The following is a 13631-nucleotide window of genomic DNA, read 5'->3' on the forward strand; positions in this document are numbered from 1 at the left end:
AGCATGGGGAACAATGGCTGCTGATTTAGCTTCCTGCTGCTGTCTGTAGCACATTGTCATCTGTGCTCCACTCGTATACGTTTCAGTCAATGGCAGAATTGATTTGGGTACCTGAGGAAGCTGTGTTCCTTTTAGACAACAATAGAGCTGGTTAACTAATCTTTTGGGGAAATAAATGTTCCTTGCCAAGCTCAGTTTTCCATTCTAAAATGTGCACACTGGAAATCGGGACGGGCTTCAGGGCTTGAACTGTATAATGGATTCCCTGAACTCAACTGGATTAAAGTGAGCCAGATTTAACACTGTGGTTTCCACATTGATATGACTTCCGTTGGGCCACATGCTCTGGAGTCTTGGCACTGTATTGAAATGGTTGCTTATACTAAAAATGTGTTATAGAATTTAATACAATAACAAATAAAATGTATATATTACTTTAGAGACCAACTACAGGAATTATATGCTCAATAACTCTAGGGGATGAGTATTGCTTTGCTTATCGCTCTGGCTTCTGGGCTGCCCCTTGCCTTCCTCATGTTCAATGCAGGACTGTTGGCTCTGCACTGTACATGGTGATGTCATCGTGCAACCACGGCCCAGAGCATTTCATAGAAAGTTCACAGTTACACAGATTAAGGGAGACTGCTGGACCAAGTCGTAAGGCAAGTATTCGTTTTTCCTTATTTCTTAGCGTCAATGAGCATTATAACCCTTGCATTGCAGGAGGGTCCCAATGCAAGGGTAGTTTATGTAATTCCCAATGGGCTGTAGGGAAAGGTACAGTGCCTTGAAAATGTATTCTTACCCCTTGACATTTTCAACAGTTTGTCATGTTACAACCAAAAACGTAAATGTATTTTATTGGGATTCTATTTGATAGACCAACACAAAGTTGCACATAATTGTGCAGAGGAAGAAAAATTATTAATGGTTTTCAAATATTTTTTACAAATGTCTGAAAAATGTGGTGTGCATTTGTATTCAGCCCCCCCTGAGTCAATACTTTGTAGAACCACCTTTTGCTGCAATTACAGCTGCAAGTCATTTTGGGGATGTCTCTACCAGCTTTACTCATCTAGAGAGTAAAATTTTTGCCCATTTTTTCTTGTAAAATAGCTCAAGCTCTGTCAGATTGGATGGAGAACGTCTGTGAACAGCAAATCTCAATTGGATTTAGGTCTGGACTTTGACTGGGCCATTCTAACACATGAATATGCTTTGATCTAAACCATTCCATTGTAGCTCTGGCTGTATGTTTAGGGTCATTGTCCTGCTGGAAGGTGAACCTCCGCCCAAGTCTTTTGCAGACTCTTAACAGGTTTTTTTCTAAGATTGCCCTGTATTTGGCTCCATCCATTTTCCCATCAACTCTGACCAGCTTCACTGTCCTTGTTGAAGAAAAGCAACCTTACAACATGATGCTGCCACCACCATGTTTCACGGTGGTGATGGTGTGTTCAGGGTGATGTGCAGTGTTAGTTTTCCACCACACATAGCGTTTTGCTTTTAGGCCAAATTTTGGTCTCATCTGACCAGAGTACCTTCTTCCACATGTTTGCCGTGTCCCCCACGGAGAGAAGAAATGTGAGACTGCATTATCCAGGATCTATTAGCGCTTTATCAGCTGGAGTGGAGGTGAGAGTTCTGAGAGACTGATTGTGGACACATTCTCTGGTACTTTGCACTTGGTGTGGAGGGCCCCCAAGGGAGGTCACCCATGGGAATTACTAAACTCATCTAGATAGGTCCTCCTAAGGAGCAGGTAACTATCTCCAATCTAGGACCATCCATTCCTATACCTTCACATCAGCACTTTTTACACTTACATTGATTATTATTATTTATAGTGTATTGTCTTTAGCGCAAGATAATTTTTATATATTTAGTTCTTGGGTGTAAGGTGAACACTGTTAGATTTTGCAGCTTTTGCACATACCATCACTCACCTTTAGTATTCGCATTCACTATATACTCTACATTAGTGCGAAAGATTCACATATCTTTTATCCCTGACCTGTCTGGTGTGTTCCTTGACCTTCATGATGCTGTTTGTTTACTAATGTTCTCTAACAAACCTCTGAGGCCTTCCACTCTATTTTTTTTTTTTTTTTAAATCAGTAAAGTTTTTTATTTTGAAAAAAAAAAGAAAAACAGTAGCAGTACAAAATAACAGACATGTACATCGCATTTAAATGACCTAAAGAAAGCAGTGCCACACCTGGGGCAAAGCTATTCAAGCATAAAGCCAAGGAGCAATACATTAACACAGTAGTAGTTGTGATGCGATCTTTCCGTACATCTGGTGCTCCAACTGTAGGCACTTTAAACATATTATACAAACAAAAAGGGGGGAAAAAAGAAAAAAAAACAGTAGGGGGGAAAACCAGCCAGCCTGATGCCATAGGTACAACATTCATTAGGTCACTTAGCCCAATTACCTCTCACCTAGTAGTTTATAGAGATGACCCCATCGCACCATTCTACTTAACCAAGGTTTTAACCTATTAACAGCCTATCAAGTACCAGTTGTGGAGGGGCTACCTCCGAAGACCCCAGCCATCCCTGCCATATGTTGGCAAACTTCTGTGGTGCCTTTCTATGCAGGTATGTGTTCTTCTCCCTTATAAGGATCCTATTGACCTCCTGTACCCACTGTCGGCTCGACGGAACCCGAGCAGACAACCAGTATCTTGCTATAAGTTTCCATGCCAAATATAGCAGTCTAAGCAAGGCAGTGTAGACAGGAGGCAGGTACAGGTCCTCATCTATACCCCCCAGCAAGCACACCAGTGGGCTTACCGGCAACTGGACCTGACAGGTAGAGTTAATGATTTTGAGCACCGCATTCCAGTACCTTACTAACTTGGGGCACCTCCAAAGCATGTGGATGAGGTCTCCCGGATGTGCCTGGCATTTGGGACATATGGGTGTATCTCGTCTACCCCACCGGTGTAATTGTACTGGAGTTCGATAGACTCTGTGAAGAATAAATAAATGTGACAGTCTTTGGGCCGCCGAGACTGAAACCAAGGGGCCAGTACTCAGTATTTGCTCCCATTGTTCCCCATCTATGGGTCCTATGTCATTCTCCCATTTCCCTCTACAGGGAAGAACATCGGGTGCTTGTATGGGTGCGAGTAGCTGTAGATATGACCTGGAAATAAAGCCCTTTTTTTCTGTATCTGCAAAAACTGAACCCAAGAAGCGAGACTCTTCCCGGCGCAGCGCGGAACAATAACCCTGTGCTCTAATCGCGTGGGCTAGTCTAATATATTGATAATGTGTTCCTCCCCATAAGGGGAATTCCTCCTTCAGCCTTTCGAATGATTTTAGGGTCCCCCCATCAAAGATTTGGTTTAAGTATAGAATGCCCGCATCCTCCCATCTAGAGCAGTCCCGTAGTTTAACTAACTCGGTGTAGAATCTATTCCGCCAAATAGGCGTACTAGGCAGGAAACCCGTGATCCCCATCCTCCTCCTGACAGCGTTCCACAGTTTCTTAAGAAGGCAAACCGTAGGACACGTGGCCGGGACCCCAGGGAAACCCATTTCCATGTGAGACATTGCAGTGTATGAAGTGGCTGGATCTATGAGCAAGGCCCTAGAGGGGTCTGTTATTTCTGTCTGGTTCCAACCTACAAAGTGCTGTAGTTGGGCTGCATAGAAGTAGGTCTGTGCATGGGGAACAGCCATTCCCCCCTGGTCTTTAGGGTACTGCAAGGTATGTAGTTTTATTCTGGCTATCCGATTGTTCCAAATAAGGGACCGGAATTGGGAATCTATGCGCTGGAACCAGCACTTCGGGATCCACACTGGGGCATTGTGCAAAATATATAGCAACTGTGGGGCCCAGATCATCTTGATCAGGTTTACTCGTCCCGTCACCGACAGAGGCAGCTTACACCAGGCAGAGCATTTAGTTCTAAATTTGTGCAGTAGAGGTTTAAGATTTAGGGACACATATTCCGTTGGGTCTTTAGTCACCATTATTCCCAGGTATTTGAAAGATTCCACCATTTGTATTCTAGACGCTATCCCCGGTAGTTCTGAGGGCTGATCATCAAGAGGGAGGAGCACTGACTTATGCCAATTAATGGCAAAGCCAGACAGTTCACCAAAACTCCCGATGAGTTGCATCGCGGCTAGCAGGGACCCCTCCGTGTCCCCCAGATACAGTAGTGCGTCATCCGCATACAAGGACAGTCTGGTCTCTCCATGCCTGCGTTGAAACCCCACTATATCCGGAGACGTACGTATCCTAGCGGCCAGGGGTTCCAACGCTAGGGCAAAGAGCAGGGGTGACAAAGGGCACCCCTGTCTAGTGCCCCGGAACAAAGGAAAGGCCCCCGACAATTCGTTATTTATTCTAAATCTCGCCGTTGGGGCCACGTACAAAAGTTTTATCCATTTGATAAAATTCTCCCCCAGACCAAATTTATTCAACACTGACCAGAGATATCTCCATTCAACGCTGTCAAAAGCTTTGGCAGCGTCAAGCGAGAGAATTGCTCTATGACCCGGATTCTCCACCGGCAGCTGGAGATTCAGGAAAAGTCTCCTGATGTTCAGTGCCGTGGAGCGAGCGGGGATGAAGCCCGACTGGTCCACATGAACCAGCCTGGCTATCACCGTGGAAAGCCTAGTTGCCAACACCCGTGCCAGAATTTTAACATCCGAGTTTAGTAACGATATAGGCCTGTAAGAGTCGGGCTGCAAGGGGTCCTTGCCTGGCTTAGGAAGTACCACTACCACAGCTTCACCCATAGAGGCCGGCAGTCGACCTGCCTCAAAGGATGCATTGAGTACTCCCAGCAGCTCTGGCAAAAGTGTTCCTCCATATCGCTTGTACGTTTCTATGGGTAACCCATCTGTGCCCGGCGCCTTGCCATTCGCCATTTGTGACACAGCCAGTGACAGTTCCTCCACTTTAAGTGGAGCATTTAGTAACTGCACTTCCTGGGCCGTGGCCTTGGGTAAGGCACACTGGTCCAGATAGTCAGAGATCGCTTCCTCGGTGGGATCCACCTTGGATGTCTATACGTCCTTAAAGAAGTCTGTGAAGACCGAGGCAACATGGGCCTGGTCTTGGACCGTGTCCCCAAGCGGTGTCTGGATGGTATCTATGTGCGCCTTACTCTGCTGCGATCTTGCGATCACCGCCAGAAGGTGCCCAGTATTTTCCCCTTCGTTAAAATAGGATTGTTGGATAAAAAAGCGTTTGTTTTCGGCTGCATTTAATGTGACTTGTTGATATAAATTTTGGGCCTCCAACCATTTCCTTTCTGTAGTATCCGTGGGATCCCGAACGTACTGTATCTCTGCCTCCCCTGCCATAGTAATAACCATATTTTCCCATTCCTTGGTTTTAGACTTAATGTTGGATATCTGTTTAATGATAAGCCCCCTTAAGCGAGCCTTCAAAGTGTCCCATACCACTGTGAGGTCGGCTGTGCCTTTATTGACCACTAGAAACTCGGAGATTTCCTTGGAGATCGGGTCAGGTACGGGGAACAGTTCATACCAGAACGGATTTACCTTCCATAGTCTAGGTTGTGGTCGTTGGGCAAACCCAACGCCTATTACCAGGGGGGAATGGTCTGAGATATTCCTAGGAACATAGAAAGCTGACGTTGTCCTATCTTGTGCCCCTTCATTCCCCAAGCAAAGGTCAATACGTGACAAGCAATGGTAAGTAGCTGAGTAACAGGAGTATACCTGTACCCCGGGGTTTTTTTCCCTCCAAATGTCCCTTAAGCCCAACTCATTGATCAGTTTAGCAAATGGAGTCATGCCCCCCACACCTGCCCCGGTCACCGTCCGTGGCGAAAATCTGTCCAGACATCTGTTGATTACATTGTTAAAATCGCCCATCACCCATATTGGAACATTAGAGTGCAGGGACATAAATTGAGCTAGCTTAATTAAACACTCGGGTGTGTATGGGGGGGGTATATACAAATTGGCAATGATACAACATACTCCCATCACTTTACAGAGCAAAAACGCGTATCGACCCTGGTCATCAATAACTGATTGAATCAGCACAAAGGGAGTGGTATTGGCTATGAGAATGCTAACGCCTCTGGAATATGCAGTATGGGTAGAGTGAAACTGAATTTGGTAGGAGCCTCTTTTAAGGGCCGTCAGAGTATCAGGCTGCAAGTGTGTTTCTTGCAGGCAAACAACTGCCGCCGCATGTTTTTTCAAAGCAGTGAACAAGGCAACTCTCTTCACCCCGTCACTCAGCCCCCGCACATTCCAGGACACAAGATTCAATTCAACCGCCATATTCTAAAAGGACAGTAATAATAAGCTTGAGGTACAGCATTTGCAGGCATAATAACAGTACTGTATTAGGCCCAAGGTGCAAAGGTAGCCTCCATACTCGCCATAAGTTCTTATATACAGACCAGTACGTATCATATATACCAGCACAAGTAATTAAGTACATACCACCCCCCGTTAACACTTGTAGAAGTCTATGTAGATGACAGGTATTAGACACACCATGTCTTGAGTCCGCAGGAGAGTACCGGCAACAGGCTGAAAAAAAAAACAAAATCAAAAGGAAAAAGGGGGCAAGAAAACAAAAAAAAAACGGGTGAGCAAAATAAAGCAGCAAAAGCGGAACACAGCCTTGCTGCACGGGCTGGTCCTCGCAGGACAAGTGGGAAACCTGGGGGGCCCCAACGTCTCGATATAACCCAACGATCGAAGGAACTTGCATCCTTGCTCTTCACATCAGGACGCAACAAAATGGTGTCTTCCAGAGTTCCATCTATCCGCCTTTACAGGAACATATAACAAAAAGCTGTATGCAGATTCAAAACTCCCCCTCAAATCTCAACCTCAAACAGGGATAAACTCTTGGCAGTCGTGCTGATGTAGAAGAAGCTTCAACGAACAGGAGGGGGCGCCCCTCTCAGCGAGTGATCCATTCTGTCTAGCCAGGCAGACGCAGCGGCGGGATTTTCAAAGAAGTGGGTTTCGTTGTTAGCAACAACACGCAGTTTAGCAGGATAGAGCATAGCGTATATCACCTCGTACTTTCTGAGGCGCCTCTTGACATCAGTGAACTGGGCCCGGCGACGCTGCACCTCCGCAGAAAAATCCGGATAAAAGGATATCCTGGTATTATCAATTTTCATGAGGTCGCCCTTGGTTCTGGCACACTGTAAAATAGCATCTCGATCTTTAAAGTTCAGGAGTTTAAAGAGAAATGGGCGCGGGGGTGCCCCAGGCCTAGGAGGCCTAGCTGGGACTCTATGAGCCCTTTCCACCGCGAACATTTTTGAGAAGGCCTGGTCCCCAAATGTATCAGTCAGCCAGCCTTCTATGAAGGCTACTGGGTTCTTCCCTTCCGCTCTTTCGGGGATCCCCACTGCCCTTATATTATTCCTCCTCAGTCTGTTCTCCATGTCCTCTAAACGGGCAGTGTGACCAGAGGAGTGAGACTGTAAATGATGAACCTCCCTCAGTAATGGCGCCACATCATCCTCCACATTGCTCATCCTCCCTTCTAGGTCAGCGGTGCGGTCGCGGAGCTTTTGCATATCATGCCTGAGGAGGTTAACCTCAATTTTCACCCCCTTAATCTCAGTGGTCAGGGCAGTGATGGCGACTTTGCAGGATGTGACTGCCATTAGTACGTCCCTTAGAGTGGGTTCCGCCGTAGGCCCCGAGGGACCCGGCTCCTCCGCAGTTGTGGGAAGGGGGGCCTGTGTACTCACTGCGTTTCAGGCTGTAGTGTCCGCGGCATCGTCGGACCAGACTAGTCCAGAGGCTTCCATCCCCTCATGCTCCGAGCGGTCTGCGAGCTGGAGGTCCGATCTGGGAGGGATATCTTTGGCACCTGGCTTGGTGAAAAGCCGGATGGCTGCCTCCTTTGCTGAGCGCGTGGAGCTGGCGCCATCTTGCGCGGCATGGTCCGCCGCAGACGAGGAGTCCTTCCCCCTCCGGGACATGATTTCACGCTGTCACCGGTTCCCTGTAGGACAGTAAGCCTGTCTGAGAGCCGGGAAGTCGAGTAGCAGGGTCTGCGGCAGTGTAGGATAGGCGGTTCAGGATCAATTTCAGGATACCCGGCGGAGCTAGAGCTCAGAGCGTCCTACTCCATCGGCTGCAAGCCACGCCCCCCACTCTATTTTAGTTAGGGGTATGAGAGTAAAGGGGCCTGTATAAACAATGCACGCCACACTTTTCACATATTTATTTGTAAAAAAAAAAAATTTAAAACCATTTATCATTTTCCTTCCACTTCACAATTTTTTGCCACTTTGTGTTGGTCTATCACCTAAAATGCCAAAAAAATACATTTACGTTTTTGGTTGCAACATGACAAAATGTGGAAAATTTCAAGGGATATGAATACGTTATCAAGGCACTGTAAAGACTAAACTCAGTCTGTGCACCTTGAAAGCACCACCATATTTTCCTTTTACAGAGTTTAACCAGGGACGTAAGATGAATAGCACTGTACATTTGTGTTTTTTGCCTGCCTTTACCTTCATTGCATCCCCTTCTCTTTGGGTTTGCTGTTTAGGCCAGATAAATGCTTTTTGTACTGGTGCATTTATGACTTAAAGCCTTAGTTTGACATCTATCCTCCGTGATAAAATATAGTCATGTGTACCATATTATATTTACTCTCAATGCAGGAGGAAGCAGAGATCCAGGCAGAACTTGAACGTTTGGAAAGGGTGCGAAATCTGCACATACGAGAACTGAAACGAATTAACAATGAGGACAACTCACAGTAAGGGAAAATTTTATGTTTTGTATAGTTGTCTCCCCTCATAACTAGGCATTTGTCATGTAGTATGAACAGCAAATCTTATGGATTGGGCTTCAGCTGGGCACCCAGAACTTGCCACTACAGGACTCACTTGTGATCACAAAAAATAACACTAATACTTGAAATGAGCTTGCAGACCTAAAACGGTGGTTTCCACATGTGGATGATTTTGAATGGATTGTTTAATAATGCTTATATTTAATGTGCATTGGCAACCAAACCCTAGCTGATCTTGGGGGAGGGCATGGAACCGGTCAGTCACCTACGGTAAATTTTATTGCTTACTCACATTTTCCCCCAGCATTATGCCTTTGCCAGCTCTTGCCTGCTGGATGTGCTCTTGATTTGTCCCAATACTGTTCTCAAGGCCCACCAATATTTAATGTTTTTGTAGATATTTACATAGGTAGGGCAGTCATAATTTTGGTGAGAAAAGTGATCATTTGGATAGTGTTGGATACCAAAAGCGCACTGCATTTTGCTAATGCATGGTGGTACCAGTAAAAATTAATGCCATCCCTGTGCTTCTGCTAAAGAGCAGTGCGTTTGCATGTCGGGAAGACACCTGATTTTGCATGCATTCTCGACAATGTGAACCAAGCCTCAACTTGGGTGGCTCGAGACTGTAAATACTTGGGTGCGCTGACTGGAAAATGGTTGAGGAAAAACTGCTCTACAGATTCAGTATTCCCACGGGACAGGCAAATACTGAACGTCTTCTGGATCCTGCTATCTACCTGGTGTGGACAGCGGGTTGTTAGAAGATCACCGCTGAGGTAAGTCTGGGCTTCTGCCTCCTTTTTTTGGGGGGGGGGGGAGAGGCTGGATGTGCTGGCTTAAGTGTATACAGTACAGACCAAAAGTTTGGACACACCTTCTCATTCAAAGAGTTTTCTTTATTTTCATGACTATGAAAATTGTAGATTCACACTGAAGGCTTCAAAACTATGAATTGACACATGTGGAATTATACATAACAAAAAAGTGTGAAACAACTGAAAATATATTTCATATTCTAGGTTCTTTAAAGTAGCCACCTTTTGCAGCAGACACATCTCCAGAACTGTTAAGAAGAGACTTGTTTGGGCTAAAGAACACAAGGAATGGACATTAGACCAGTGGAAATCTGTGCTTTGGTCTGATGAGTCCAAACTTGAGATCTTTGGTTCCAACCCCCGTGTCTTTGTGCGACGCAGAATAGGTGAACGGATGGACTCTACATGCCTGGTTCCCACCGTGAAGCATGAAGGAGGAGGTGTGATGGTGTGGGGTTGCTTTGCTGGTGACACTGTTGGGGATTTAATCAAAATTGAAGGCATACTGAACCAGCATGGCTACCACAGCATCTTGCAGCGGCATGCTATTCCATCCGGTTTGCGTTTAGTTGGACCATCATTTATTTTTCAACAGGACAATGACCCCAAACACACCTCCAGGCTGTGTAAGGGCTATTTGACCAAGAAGGAGAGTGATGGGGTGCTGCGCCAGGTGACTACTTCTTGAAGCTCATCAAGAGAATGCCAAGAGTGTGCCAAGCAGTAATCAAAGCAAAAGGTGGCTACTTTGAAGAACCTAGAATATGAAATATATTTTCAGTTGTTTCACACTTTTTTGTTATGTATAATTCCACATGTGTTACTTCATAGTTGTGATGCCTTCAGTGTGAATCTACAATTTTCATAGTCATGAAAATAAAAAAAACTCTTTGAATGAGAAGGTGTGTCCAAACTTTTGGTCTGTACTGTATATCTCAGGAACATCTGGAGAATGTGTTGACACAATTTTTTTAATTTTCTCCCCATTATACCGATTTTCTTCCCATTAGACCCTACTGAGCCAGCACCGCTTTTTTCTAGTTGTTGGTACTGTGCATTGAGTAATTCCATATGCCCGGTTTCAATCCAGACTTTTGCAACTCAACATTCTGGCTGCGCGGGACAGGAGAGCGCAGTCTCTGGACCATCGCATAATGTACGCCTAACCTGCAAAACGACTTAGCTTGGCATTGAGGGTCACAAGTCCAGAACTGGAGTCAAGAAAATTCTTCCTTTCCATTGTTTTGGAAAATATGAGGGATGCCAGCCTGTCAATCTGGGGAGGAGTCCTGGATATCTTCTCTGTACAGGGGGCTAGCTCGCTGGAGAGAGCTCATCTCCCAATCAGTGTTCTAGGACTTAGAGCAATTTAGTTGTCCTTACAATGCTGGGCCTCGTGACTGCAAGGTCATCTGACCCAAATTCAGTCAGACAGTGCCACAGCTGAAGCATACATCAAGGAGGAACCAGAAATCTCTTGGCTTAAATAGAAGCCCACCAACTTCTGTCTTGGGCATGTTCTAGCTCCATCTCCAATTACCAATTGAAAAGTGGACTTCTTCAATCATCGGTGGACTACAGAAAGTGGTTGGTTCACCCCAAGGTGTTTCAAGACCTTTTATTGAGGGGTGGTATGGCCACCAAAGCTGACCATAGCTTAAGTCTTATCTCTAGGTCCCAGGTCCCCTAGCCTTTGCAGTGGATGCTCTGGTGACTCTGGGATCAGTTCAACCTGATCTATGCTTTACTTCCTCTAAAACTCCTTTCTCATTTGCTCTGCAAGATTAAGATGGCGGCCATACCAATTATTCTCATCATTGCCATCAGTTTTGGAATTAACAGCTTTAACCTGTAAAGAAACATTTCTTGTGGCACATAAGGAAAAGGTTTTTCTAAGGACCAAATCCTATTTCTTTTTTTAAAATGATTTCTCCCACTTTAATAGGAACATTGTTCTACCTTCTCTGTGTTGTGCTCCAAAACATCCTGTGGAGATTTATAGAGGTCGACCGATATATCGGTCGGCCGATATTTGGCCGTTTGTAAGAAATCGGCATCGGCCGATTATTGTGAACATTAGGCCGATTTTCGGCTGCCACACTAAACCCCGTTCCTCCTACAGCAGCACGATAAATGAATCCTTCACCCGTGCCGCAGATAGCCTGCACGCCGCCCACTAGCACCGCCCAGCCCCGCCCCCCCTACCTCGGTGGGCTGTAGCAGAAGAAGAAAGCGCCAAACATGGGACAAGCCTGAGTCGCCGCCTGTCTGACTAGTAACCCCCACCCCCAGCAGGTGATCATGGCCAGGACTACCTCCCCTTCCTTCCCTGCATGGAGGGTAAGTCAAAAATGTCATGTGTGCTGCTGTGCCCCCCTGCAGACTTTATTTAATCTCCTTTGATGGGACACCTGGCTGGGACTGAGAAGCTGGCATTGAGCTGCATTGTGAAAATTGATGAGGATGACTCTGGGTGGATATGAGCCTCTTCACAATGTAACTCTCATCCATTTTCACAATGCGACTCAATCATCTTCATCCCCCTCCACAATGCATCCCCCACCCAGCACCATCCACTCCCCTCCACAACGCATCCCCCACCCACGGCCAGCTCCATCCATCCACCCCCCTCCACAATGCACCCCCCCCCCACGGCCAGCTCCATCCATCCACCCCCCCTCCACAACGCACCCCCACCCACGGCCAGTTCCATCCATCCATCCCCCCCCTCCACAACGCATCACCCATGGCCAGCACCATCCATCCATCCCCCTCCACAACGTTTCCCCCACCCATGGCCAGCACCATCCATTCCCCTCCACAACGCATTCCCCCACCCACGGCCAGCATCATCCATCCCCCTCCACAACGCATTCACAACCAGCGCCATCCATCTCTCCCCCTCCACAACGCATCCCCCACCCACGGCCAGCACCATCAATCCCCCTCCACAACGCATCGCCCAGCACCATCCATCTATCCACCTCCACAACGCATCCCCCACCCACGGCCAGCATCATCCATCTCTCTCCCTCCACAACGCATCCCCCACCCACGACCAGCACCATCCATCCAGCCCCCTCTACAATGCTTCCCCCACCCATGGTCAGCACCATCCATCTATCCCCCTCCACAATGCATCCCCCACCCACAGCCAGCACCATCTATCCCGCTCCACAACGCATCGCCCAGCACCATCCATCTATCCTCCTCCACAACGCATCCCCCACCCACGGCCAGCACCATCCATGTATCCCCCTCCACAACGCTTCCCCCACCCATGGTCAGCACCATCCATCCATCCCCCTCCACAATGCATCCACAGCCAGCACCATCCATTTCTCCCCTCCACAACGCATCCCCCACCCACGGCCAGCTCCATCCCCCCCCCTCCACAACGCATCCCCCACCCACGCCCAGCACCATCCATCTATCCCCCTCCACAACGCATCCCACGCCCAGCACCAACCATCTATCCCCCTCCACAACACATCCCCCACCCACGCCCAGCACCATTCATCCATCCCCCTCCACAACGCATCCCCCACGCACAGCCAACACCATCTATCCCCCTCCACAATGCATCCCAATCCAAAAATCGGCATCATATATCGGCCGCAAAAATCGGCATCATATATCGGCCATCGGCTGCCCCGATTTCTAAGCATCGGCATCAGCCGGAGAAAAACCCATATCGTTCGACCTCTAGAGATTTGTCTCCATTGTCGGTTTAAAGTCTTTTTTTTTGGGCTAAAGCTACCAGTCTGAATCTACCTCCTAAAGTTTCCCTTAGAGGACAACTCGATTCCCATTCCACCATTGCCAGGTGGATATGGAAGCGTATTTATTTCTCACATTTGCAGAGCTGCCACCTGGTCTTCTGTTCACGTTATAAGTTTTACCAGGTGGACAGTTTGGCCTCAACAAATGCCTGTAGTGCAGGTTTAGAACCCCTGTCGTGTTTTATTGCTGTCTGTGTTTTCTCTTTCTAATTGATCATCAATGAGTCAGTGAAGGTAAAT

The 13631-nt window shown here is 47.1% G+C and overlaps 1 protein-coding gene across 4 annotated transcripts in view; it reads left to right on the plus strand.

The window, feature by feature from the left end:
• Window positions 1-13631, plus strand: part of TLK1 (tousled like kinase 1) — a 351587-nt gene that overhangs the window by 304449 nt on the left and 33507 nt on the right. For all 4 annotated transcript variants that reach the window (XM_040357767.1, XM_040357768.1, XM_040357769.1 and 1 more), the window contains one exon: window positions 8658-8755. In XM_040357767.1, coding sequence (XP_040213701.1) covers window positions 8658-8755 — 98 coding nt within the window. The remainder of the gene's footprint in view (window positions 1-8657; window positions 8756-13631) is intronic.

This window comes from Rana temporaria, chromosome 6 (assembly GCF_905171775.1).
Source record: "Rana temporaria chromosome 6, aRanTem1.1, whole genome shotgun sequence".
Lineage (NCBI taxonomy): Eukaryota > Metazoa > Chordata > Amphibia > Anura > Ranidae > Rana > Rana temporaria.